General features: G+C 38.9%; 1 protein-coding gene across 1 annotated transcript in view; it reads right to left on the reverse strand.

The window, feature by feature from the left end:
* LOC118334375 (collagen alpha-1(XI) chain-like) overlaps window positions 1–12,425 on the reverse strand; it is an 81,696-nt gene that overhangs the window by 12,261 nt on the left and 57,010 nt on the right. Inside the window, exons 42-53 of the mRNA XM_035670277.1 lie at window positions 11,777–11,884; window positions 11,554–11,661; window positions 10,614–10,667; window positions 9,856–9,909; window positions 6,279–6,386; window positions 3,282–3,335; window positions 2,672–2,725; window positions 2,518–2,571; window positions 2,202–2,255; window positions 768–875; window positions 534–587; window positions 136–189 (exon numbers count right to left, since the gene is read on the reverse strand). Of these exons, the coding sequence (XP_035526170.1) occupies window positions 136–189; window positions 534–587; window positions 768–875; window positions 2,202–2,255; window positions 2,518–2,571; window positions 2,672–2,725; window positions 3,282–3,335; window positions 6,279–6,386; window positions 9,856–9,909; window positions 10,614–10,667; window positions 11,554–11,661; window positions 11,777–11,884 (864 nt within the window). The remainder of the gene's footprint in view (window positions 1–135; window positions 190–533; window positions 588–767; window positions 876–2,201; window positions 2,256–2,517; window positions 2,572–2,671; window positions 2,726–3,281; window positions 3,336–6,278; window positions 6,387–9,855; window positions 9,910–10,613; window positions 10,668–11,553; window positions 11,662–11,776; window positions 11,885–12,425) is intronic.

A 12,425-nucleotide genomic window follows, 5' to 3' on the forward strand; every position in this document is an offset into this window, starting at 1 on the left:
AGTAAACAAACTTCATTCTTGCACATCACCGTGTACTTAGAAAGATATTTTTAGGGGCTGAATGTGACTGGCTGATAATTTTCATTTGTTTACTTTTTTGTTGTTTTCACAATTTCAGATTCAAATCAGACTCACAGGCTGTCCGGCATCTCCATCATCTCCTTTGTCCCCTGCTAAACCATCCAGACCCTAAACAATAGGAAAATATGACAACATTAATACACTACACTGTACTGCAACACTATTTCACATCACAGTTTATATATTAAAGAAAAAAATCCATGCAAACTGGGACTAACAAAATCCTCCTAAACAAAATAGGAAAAATCAAGAATGACACATAAAAATGTGAAAAACAGAAACCTATGGAAAATAAAGGTCTTTTCATTGCTTTTGATTTAATTCGTACTGTTACTGGTATTTACTCATAGTTAATGTTACACAAGGACAATTCATTCAATGCATATTCACTGAATGCTATAGTATCCTAAACATAAAGATACAATTGACTGAGGGATAAATGTAGCACTTACAGCAGCACCTGGCTCACCAGGGGGACCAGGGTCTCCTGGGAAGCCGACAGGACCCTGCAGACAGATCGAGACAGTGAGAAGACTGAGCTTGACTCAGATATTTGACATTGCATCAACAATCTGGCAGGCAGACAGCTCGACTGAGAAATATGACACAGTGATTCTGTCTCTGACAGCTTTAATAATGCATCAGTCATGACTGTGTGTGTGTGTGAGACAGTGCAGCTGACATACAGGGTTACCCTTGGGACCATCATCTCCAGGGGGTCCGCGGGCACCAGCAGGTCCAGCAGCTCCGGGTGGACCAGTTTCTCCCTTCTCACCAGTCTCTCCTCTTGGGCCCTGGGGGAAAATGCATCACAGGCTTGTCACCATAAAGACTATATAAGGGCCATCCACATCACTTTGATGATAGTAAGCTAAATAAGGTACAAGACATATGTGTTATCAAATCTGTCACTACAACTGTCAGCAAAATAAATATGGGTCTCAGAGCTGAAAAAAGAAACCAAAACGAACCTTTAAAGCATGCTTTTCAGATGATTTACTGAGTTTCATTTTAAAATCAGATTATCATCCACTAAAAGGTCCACTAAATAGTGTTATCATTACAATATAATTTTTTGCTCTGGTAATAGCAGCAACCGTGTCTTAAAGTGTTGGCTATGACTCAGAGCAGCAGTTGGAGCATAATTACAAGCCCAGAATCGTTAGTTGGCCCATTAGAGCAGAGCACTTCTCTAGTCAATGCCAGCATGGCACCTTTGAAATTGACCTCGATGTGACATGCAACACTGGCTCTATCTGTCACTGTAAACAGATACATGGCAGCAGACGGATACGTCAATAGAACCTGATGGACTCAAGAAGGGTGACTGGCCCATACCCATTACTCTGGTGAGGCCTCACTGGTCTACACAAGCAACATCGTATACTTAGCCTGGACTAGTGGCACTGCTCTGATGTGAGATATTCAAGATCAGGGTGTCTGCTGTGGATACTTCATCAGGATTTAAACCACAGGAAAGTAAAAGGCAGAGGTACTTTTGCAGGCAAACACAATATGCTGTATTATAAAAGTTATGTTGTGCATAGTATGTGTATTGATGCAGGTGACATTTATGTAAATTAATATTCAAAGCGTTATGAGAAAGTGAACTTCCTGTTGTATAACACTAATTTTGGAGACATTAAAGAACTAAAAAACCCCATGCTATTGTGATTCCTATTGTGATACAAAATAACTCCTGAGATATTCTGACTTGTGCCTCCAATCATATCCTTGTATAGGAGGTTAGATTAATGACACTGCCAATAGTGGAGGTGTCCAAATGTTCCAGAGCTAATGATCTGCCCTCAGGTTGCTAGCATTGCTTGACATCAACCTACAGTAATATGGAGGTAAAATAGCCCCCACCGCTGAAGTGTCAAATAATAAACATAGCTTAATTAGCTTTACTCACAGATATTCATAGGCAGATTGTCTAAACAATGACAATTACATATTGGATGAATTGTACACAAGGGCATACGTTGTGTGTTGAGCTGCTTGCCTTGCATTTTAAGTGATGTTTACACATGTATAAATGGTAAATTTTGATTTTGGAAATATAAATAAAATATATCTGAAATGAGATGAGAAGTACTTAAGGATGAAATTGTACTTACTCCGATACCAGGCTCTCCAGGTGATCCTGGGTTGCCAGCTTCACCATTTTCTCCCTGTTATATCATAGGGAAAACATGGATTAATGTGTGAAAATATGGATTGTCACACTCGCTGTAAAAAATCCAGATAATGTTATCAGGTGACTAACTTGTGTATTGGTTGCCAACTCATTGCTTTTGGTTTTTATCCTCCACTTTGATGTCAAACAACCAAAGCTTTTCATGCATTACATGGTTGTAAAAATGGCTTTTTCTTTAGTGGCAGAGAGAGAAACGTTCCAAAAAATGTACTGTGGGAAAACATATTGGTTCTTACCTTCTCACCGACTCCTCCCATTGCACCAATACCACCAGGAGGACCTTGTGCACCCTGTGGACAAATAATGAAGACAGTTAGGGATTATCCATTTTAAACTTTAAATAAGAGAAAAAACAAACAAACAAACAACAAACAAACAAATCTAACTTACATTGGCTCCGCTGGAACCCTGAGGACCTCTGGGGCCAGGAGGACCAGGTGGACCCTGTCAGCAAAAATAGGGAGTAATGTTCAGTACAGAGTAGTGCCAATATGGCTTTAATTATTACAAACAAAATGTATGCTCTACCAAAATAAATCCAAACAAATCACCTGGTGCTGTTTTTTATTGGGTATCAAAACCTGAATCAGAATCACTTGATCCAGTAAGTACACGTGTACAGGGAATTTGTTTTGGTGCAGATGTCAGAACAGGTCTAGTGACGGTATAACAGAAAATCAATTCCCCATTCAATATCTATAGGCTGAACTCACCCTTTACTGTCATACTGAGAGCATTTTAGTGTTGTCTAACTCTACTTACAAATCATTAAATTATAGTAGATGAAACAGAGCATGCAAAGTTTTCACCAGCAGAAATGTTTGTGTCAGTACATCTTCCAGAGACTATAAAAACATCAAGTGGCTGGTGGAGTTGCCAAAACTCAGCCACCAGCCAAAACTTCAGAACAATCAGCACAATTTCCCACCTCACTGGGTTGTACGTGAAAACAATATGAATCGCTGTAACAGAGAAAAGTCACAAAAAGAGCTACACTCACCATTGCTCCGACATCTCCATTCTCTCCCTTCTCACCTGGAGGGCCGGGCAAACCCTGTGAAGAAGACAAATATTCTTCAGAACAAAGAAAAGGGTCATGTGAGGCAGCACAAAACTGCACACTGAAAAACATCCACTGACAGGAGCATAAATATATTTTTGCTGCTCATTAACAGGTACTCTAAGGTGATGTGTATTGAATAGTGAGCTTTAGGATGCAATGTGATGGAGAATGCATTAATACAAGCAGAACCCCTGAGTGTAAACACACAATTAGTCAAAAAGGACACCTATTGTAATTAAAGGGTATGGGAGGCTTGGGTATAATCAGCCTGTGTAAATTACAGGGTGGGAGCTCCATCCATCTATGTCTACAGGAAAGTGGAAACAAAGGGGACAGCGCAGGCAGTGTGTATTATCCAGTTTTGGGATTCAATCATGTTTGACAAAAACAGTTTGAATAAAACTTTGCATGGTGTATATGAAACATAAACGAAGGAGCTCTCGCTTGCTATTGTAGCTAATTGTCTATCTGCATAATTGCAGTTATTATTGGTTTTGTTAGTTAAGTTCTGATGATGGAGCATGTATAATCAATAGGTGGGTGGAGAGCAGCGGCAGTGATAAGTTGCAGTAAAATCAAAGTGACATGGATATCCATTATTGAGATCACATATGTGTAGTTTTAGCCCATTTTGTTGATTTACTGTACCTTTGCGTTGGCAGAGAAGGCTCATTTATAACAGATTCAGACTGGGACTTTAGTCACAGTAATAAAGCATGAGGGTAGTAAGAATGGGAAAATAAATTAAGCATAAACTTATTTCACGTATAATGTTTGGCTGTGGTGGGCACTTGATGAATGCTGGACTTGTTAGGCTCCTTTGTAAAATATGTGTTTTAATGGATTAGATGGCTGGAAAGAGAGTAAAATTAACATACACACACATAAATACACACATAACTACTCTTTGGCACACAGAGCAAATCTATAAATGTTTACTTATGATTTGGCATTTCTCTCTATTTTCCACACTTTCTTTGAACTATAAGGACACTCTGATGTAATCCAATCTGATATTTACTCTCCTCTACGTCCACATCTTAACCTCTTAATCTTAAGAATTCAGCAAGGACTCCAATATGCCACGGCAAACACAGCCCCAGATGATGGAAGCCTTTCAAACCAAAGCCATTCATTCTCCACAGTCAAAAATCATTAATGCTACAGATAATTGCATTGAAGAGCTGAGCTCGCAGTGACTGCTGCCATCTATTGAAGGGCAGCTTAGCCAAACATAATTAAAAGAGTGGAGATGGAGTGCATTATGCCCAATTAAAAGCCAATTGCACTTAATAACAACGTTATCTGGCCCTATTGACCAGCAGGGCTTCTCTCTAATTTCATCCTCAGTGAGTCCTTGGATAATTGACTTTGAGATATTCTAAAATGTCCCGTTTCTTCATTAATTGCCACCAAAGCAAGTTTCTTCAACTTCAGCTCATTGGTTTAAATGAGCACATGCTTTGCCCTTTTGCTCTTCTTACACTCTATTGCACTTATGAGGAAACGAGAGCTGAATTCTTCAAAGTAGAGTGGGGCAGTAGTCACTTAAAGCTTGTGAGACAAAAAGCATAAGGTACTGTTAAGTTATTTTCCTTAAGTTAGACTAGGTAACTTTTGATGAACAGCAAAAACTGTAGTAACAAATCAGAGTTACGAGGAAATAGGTCAAAATAGTGCACAAGAAGAAAAGAGTGATTAAATCAGTGAAATGACTCAGCAATGTCAGTTACACAAGCAATATCTACCTAAAATTTAACATTAGCCACCATAAGCTACCTGTTATACTACACAAAGTAAGGTTGTATCTGCAAAAAACCCAGAGTGTATTGAATTGAATTGGTGCATTTTATTGTTTCACCTTTTCATTTGCAAGAGGAAAAATGTGTTATTTCTTCTCTAAAAAGTTATCATTTTAATACCAAAAATGGGTTGTGTACACTGTGTGTGCATGATTCCAAGAAAAACACTTTCTATGAATCAGTGGTCTACTACCATTAAAAATAAGATAAATAGCCAGAGATCAATGTGTGTTGAAGTGGAAAATAAAACTGCAGGTCATTTATTGATAAAAGCCCTCAACATCACTCTTCTCCACAGCCTTTAATATGCATAGTGCATGTTTGGGTAAGCAGGGTGTGCTAGTGGTTAGACCGACTATTTGTAGGGTCACAGGTTTGATATTCGACAAAGCAAACGTGTCCATTCTAGTATTAAAAGCATCCTTCAACAAGACATGGACTGCCAACCTGCCTCAGAGTTTTTACCCCTTTTCTCTAAATCCTCTAGGAAATGAATACTGTATGTGTATTTTAACATGCCTAGTATGAGACACATTTGCAAAAGATAAATGACTTTATACTATTCATTGGTTAAAAATATTCAATCAAACACTGGCTACTACAGCAGCTGGTCTCTTATTTGGGCCTGGGAGCACTGCAGGGAAGCGGTTTACTGCATGATAATGATGTAGTCTGAGTGGAAAACCAATGGCAGTCTCCCCTCCACCATTAACACCGCGGCAAAATGCCAAATGCAAAATGTTAGCAATGGTGATGGATTTTTAGCACTGTCTATAGTAAGGAAAGTCCTTGAGGGGTAAAAAAACGCATTCTTTGCCCAGGAGCAATACAAAGTGTTATTAGGAGCCGAGGCTGCATTAATAAATTATGCTCTGTTTTGATGTAATGTAAATGATGTAAGGAGAGATGAAATGTTGTCGGTTTAAGGGGTGTGGAGGAACTCATTCTGCTCTGTCTGGCTTTGACAGAGGGAGAGCGATGTGCATACCTACTAGGCTGCGTTCAACGTGATCTGGTTGTCATGTGTTAAAAAAAATGAGAGAAAAGAATCAACATGTGTGTGTGTGTGTATGTATGTTTGTGCGTGTATGTATGTTTGTGCGTGTGTATAAAAGATTCAGATTTGATTTACCTGCAGTCCGATGGGTCCTGGTAGACCAGGGAATCCTCTGGGTCCTTCATCTCCTTTCTGGCCAAACATACCCTGCTGTCCTCTCGGTCCAGACTCACCATCACTGCCCTGTAGGAGGTCAAAGTTCATTAAATCCAATACAATTCAAATATCTATATTCTGATCCCAATTAGCCGAAGCTTCAAGTCCACAAACACTGGTATCTATGTGGAATTTCTCTTATGGGATTTCTTTACCCTTTTAATCCTTTTCAAGGTTATGGAGTATATCCAAGCTCACATGGTCGAAGGTGGGTCGATGCCAATATTCAAACACAGATTAGGACAGACAGTTACCGTAAAGCCTTTTCTGAAGGTCATTTAATGGCAATTTCATCCATCCATCAAGTCTCTCCACCCACATATTCGTGCTCATGGTCATGAGGGGGCTGGAGCTTTTGCACGCACAATGGACAGGTCAACAGTCTATGTCAGGGCTAACATATAACTAGACATTTGTACTAACATGCCATTTAGTGTTTAGAGTCAATGTGCAGATCTTTTGAGCTGGTGGCGCGTATTTGGAGATAAATGCAAACGCAAAACACAAAAGTACAAGGGTGAGGCAACAGTTCTAACCACTGCTCCACTGTGCTGTTGGGCTACCTGGGGAAACAGCAGCCAGATTACCAAAGCTCCTCATCAGGGAGTGCAGGATACAGTACAGTATAGCCACAGGGTTATGGTAAAGAGGGTATGTGAAAGATGCTGACTTCATCTGTGAAGTCAGAGGTGCACAGGGCTATAGAGGATGGAAAGGGGAGACAACAGGGAAGGAGTGAAGTGCTGACAAACTGGGAGTTTTCAGTTCAAACGCATGTCAGCACTTGAAAGTGCTTGTGGAGCTCTCACTGAGCCCTGGGACATGTAGGCAGCCTCAGGCACTGGTTCTGAATGCAGAACAGTTTAGAAGGAAATGTTAAGTGATTACAGGTAGTGTGAGTACAGCTTTGAACTGAAGAGTGGGAGATAAGGTGGATGGACGTTTAGAGAGACTTTAACCAAAACAAGTCACAAATCTCACTGCCCCAACAGCTCCCCAGGGAGAATGGAATCAGAAATGTGTGTGGCAGTAGAGTGTTTGAACATCAATGTAACACTGCATGGACAACTCACTCCACTATTTTTGTTGACACAATCCTTTCCCCTGGAACAGAACAGTGGAGCTCTTTGTTTGATGGAATTGGATGGATCCTCCAAAAACAACAGTAATGACCAACATAGCTTGCTTCTCGTGATTTGTCACATAATGGTCCAAACATGACGAATGTCAAGTTTTTATGTTGATCATGAGCATGAAGTCTGTTACTGTCAATCACCCTCCACTGTATGAGAATGACTTCTGGTCTCTGTCAGTGTAAGTCATGATAAGACAAGTTTAATTTTTAGAAAGTAAAAGTAAATTCTCCAGAAGTGACAAATTACATTCTGAAAAACTGTCTCACTGTTTCTGAATGACAGATGTTAAAAAGAAGGAATGGAAAAATATATGTGCATTCAACACATACTGAAGTTCTAATTAGAATAATGCTTTCTTAGGGGCTTTAATCATCAAAAGTCAATGTATAATTACTTGCACTAAAACCTACCAGCTGTGGATGTTTAATTTTTCAAGACTCTAACTCAAATTTTTTTATGCGTCTATCTGAAAATGTACGCATAACTGTTAATAATTGTAATTAACACAGTCACGTATATTGTACCTGTGGGTATAATAGATGCTTAGGCCTGGAGGCACCACACACAAGGCAGGTTTATGACTCACCTGAAGCGCATATAACTTAACATATATTTAGATTATCACTAAAACAAATGAAAGTGGTTATTTTATTTTATTTTTGTTCGCTTCATGTTATGTTTCCTTGTGCCAAGTGACATTTCAAAAATTGTTCTTTTAACAACATTTATATCTTTTTACTAGCTGATGCTAAATCCAAAACTTTTTTGTGTATGTCTACCACATCCTGATGAAGATCATCAGCAGCATCTTGAAGACAATACTGGCGACAGAGTTGTTGTTAACCTTGTTAAGCCTTAGCTGATAAGGAAATTGGCTCATTCATTTTCCCTACAAACACCAATATGTTTACTGAATTGAGGGGTGGGGTAGATAGTATAGTCAAAATGATAACTGCATTAGGACTTACAATAATAAAAAAGGGCAGATAATGTTCAAACTACACAGCACAACTCAGGTCTCAGTTATGAAGATATGAATACACATGAGCAGACTGACTCACCACGACAAACAACTGTTAAATAATTTGTTATTCAGCACTACCTGCTTGCGGCAATCCATCTCACCAGGTCTATTGTAGCCCCCACAGAGCCCTGCAGATGCTGAATTTTTGCTAGAATGGTTGTTAAGGTCTGATAATTTACAGCAATGAGCTGTTAGTTGCCCTCGGGCCATCAGCTATTGTAGAAACAGGACTGTTCCTGTTGTGTTAATGAGATGGATGAGTAGAGGATGTTCTGCAGCATACAAGGCAGTGTTTTCAGCTAACCCTGGTGCCATATGAGGTAATACACGGAAATGATTGACGAGTTGGTGTATCATTGTGATTTTTTGAGACTGTTTTGTGACTGGTAGGTCACAAGTTTAATCCTATGCAAGAATTGCAAAGAAATACAAATTCCAAATTGGTAACTGCCATGTAATTAATGACTGGGTGCTAAAAACGTCTTATTAAAGTACAAGTTGTTAACAACTGTGATGACAAAACTCTTTGTGGGGTAACCTGATATTAATAAGTTGCCTCAAGTAAAATTTGTGATTAAAAAGAAATTTGTGTAACATTACAATGATAAAAGGATGCCGATTCTTAAATGAATGGGGACTGCTGCCAAACATTTTTGGACTGCAAAGGAGACAGTAAAATGTAATACTGCTTGCACAATGTATCCCTGTCCTGGCTGGAACAGTTCTAAATTTCTGCCCATACAGGGAAAACACTGTTTTATTTTTAACTCAGGCTAGTATTTAGTTTTCCAATGTATCTGAGCAGCTCACTTAATTGTTTATCACAAGTAAAATAAAAACCTGCACAGAGTACATATTGTTCACAGTTGGAAGCTACCAAATAACAAGGTCCAGTGCTGCAGAACCAGACATGATTCTGTCACTTTGTGATAACACTACAGGTCTGAAGACAACTTGTTTAAAACCTCTGCCCACAGGCAATTCCAATTCCTGTTTCAAATCATCGCTGTCACTGTCTTTGTGTGGCCTTGAATTGGAGTAAATATTTCAAACATGATTTGCCATTTCATTGTTCTGACCCAAAATCCACCATGGTAAGCATGGGCTACCATCAGGAAAACAATAATAATAATAATTTAAAATATTGAAAACATTTTAAAAATTCAATACAAATTCAGTGTCTGCCAAATAAAGGTTGTGGTATTTGGAGTAAATATTGTTGTGCATGGTTGCTCTCATTTCATTGCATGTTTTATTCCTGAATATGACATCCATTAATAAAAGTGAACTAAGAGGGCAAAGTTGACATTAGATGGCCAGAGAAAGTCATACTCACAGCTGGACCAGGAGCTCCAACTACACCCTGAAGACCGCTTGGGCCTGGTGGTCCCTAAAAACACAAGGAACAATGAGATGTTGTTTATTGTTTATATGGATCCCCCTTAGTTGAGGTCAGGTCCATAAAATACATATATTCAACAATATTTGCACTTACACATCAAGAAAATGCAATCTACTGCCTTGCAGTTTGCAATATATTCCAATATATTGAATTGTAACCCCTCTATTGTTATACATATTGTTTCTTGACAATACATAGCCCTACTATTAATACACAGACTGACCTGCCTGTTTCCATTTATACTAGAGATTAGTGGAAGTTAATAAAACTTGCATGCTACAGCTTTTGATCCTTACACAGACTGTCCAACTGAAGGAATAAAATATTTTACAATATCAAATTCATTTGAAGTTCTGCTTGTGAGGACTAAAAACAACTTCAATTGAAAAATACAGATGTATAAGATAAGGTCAGAGCACACTGGTATTTTTATTGGAAACTGTGTAACCATTTAGGAAACATAGCAGCACTGCAGTTAATATTTTATATGCTGCAGACTGTTTGGGGCAAGATAACCTCAGATGAGGCATTGCCAAGTAACCTGTGTTCATTGATTTATTCAACTCATACGGGAATTCAGCAGCTAAGATTAGTGTAGTTTGCTCAATTAGCATGGATTATCAGTCAAAACTCCCTGCCTTTTATAAAAAGAATTATATAAAAAGTAATAGAGAGAGAAAAAAAAGACTCACAAGTTCACCCTTGTCTCCTTTGCTTCCCTTCTGTCCAGGTCCGCCAACTTCTCCCTGTGGTGCAATACAAACAGCAGAGCTCACATCTCCTCTCCATCTTAAAAGGCTCTTGCCTCCCATGTTTTGTCAGTTCAATATCTTAAAATGTCACCTTTACCACAATTGAGCAGTAAATATTTCTCAAGAGATTCTAATTTGATTGGCCCACAAAGACCTTGGGCAAGTGTTTGCAATTAATTGATTGGCTCCCTGTCTAACCCCACTGGCAACTATGATTGACAAAATGGAGCGATAGAAGACGTGACTTGGATCAAAGAGGCATGATGGTTACAAATGTAAAGTTGCAGATCTGTGGTTCAGCTGATTAACTGTGAATGCGGTATTTGGAGGCCTGAAGGTAAACAGAGCATGTAAGCTATTGGCTAGTTCAGTAAATGTATTTGTTTATCTGTTTGTGTTTTAATGCTTGCAGTGAGTTCTTATTTTGTTTACCAAATGTAGCAATCTGAACATATTTTCTGTCATGATACGCTTGAGGCTTAAAAACATATTTGTTTACGTGTAGAATGTGTGTGTCAAATGCTGTATTTTCTCTCTAGGCACTGTACATTAAGGGATGTATGTTGTCATTATACATTGGAGTACATGTTTTCAGCAGTCTATGTGAAATAGCCATGGTTTGCCAAAGGTAATTACAACAATAGACAGAAGTATAAATGAAACAAAGTAAGATATTCCAAGAAGTACATATATACATAAGTATATATAACATGTTCATATTTCTGGACACATTTTGAACATACTGACAGTTTATACTGAAATAGAACTCTTAGGCTGTCTCCATCTTTTACCTTTCACCAAGTGCTATTCTTTTATACACAACTAATTCTCTGTGGTTGATAATATAGTAGTATTCCAGTGTATCACATATTTACTCTACCTTGTCACCGTCTTCTCCAGGGGGACCCTGAGGACCAGCTGGACCAGGAAGACCAACAGGACCTTGAATCCCATCACGGCCAGCGGGACCCATGGGACCTTTCTCTCCCTAAACATTCATCACATTCATTAAGAAGTGTCGAGTTACCAGTAGTCAAATCAACATTTTGCTCTAACTGTGCAGCAGTGCAAGAAGTGGTTGAGAGTCTGACAGAAATACTCACAGGAGCTCCCTTTTCTCCAGCAGGACCAGGTGGTCCTTGGGGGCCATTGCGTCCTGTCAGACCAATGGGACCTCCAGGGCCAGCAGCACCTCTCTCTCCGGGAGAACCCTGTCACCAGAGAATAAAGACCTATCAGTCATTGCTGCATTATGTGGTAGACAACTGAGGAATTAAATTTCCTGAGAAAGGGTGTGAAACAGCTGAAAGCCACAGACAAGTGAGCTTGGTTTAACTAGCTCTAGGGACATTTTTAAGGACATTACAATGTGTAGTTTACTTACTTTACTATCTGAATGAATAAACCACATTGTTTTTGTTTGTTTTTAATTTTTTACAGAACAATACTGAGATTTAAAACCTCTACACAAGGACACTATTCACTGAACTACTAGGCTCCTTCAAGAAGTCATAGTCAGCACTTTACTAGTTTACTAGAAATGATCAATCTGTCTTTATTATCAGGCTATGTACCACAGTCCTTTAAAGAAGCTGTAATTAAACCCCTTCTTGACCCAGGGGTTTAAGCCAACTATAGACCTATTTCTAACCTCCCCTATCTCTAAGATTCTTGAGAAAGTAGTTGCCAACTTTCTACATAACAACAGCTTATTTGAGAAATTCAGTCAAGATTTAGAGTACATCATAGCAC

The sequence above is a fragment of the Morone saxatilis genome, unplaced genomic scaffold (assembly GCF_004916995.1).
Source record: "Morone saxatilis isolate NCDOM2014 unplaced genomic scaffold, NCSU_SB_2.0 Contig23, whole genome shotgun sequence".
NCBI lineage: Eukaryota > Metazoa > Chordata > Actinopteri > Moronidae > Morone > Morone saxatilis.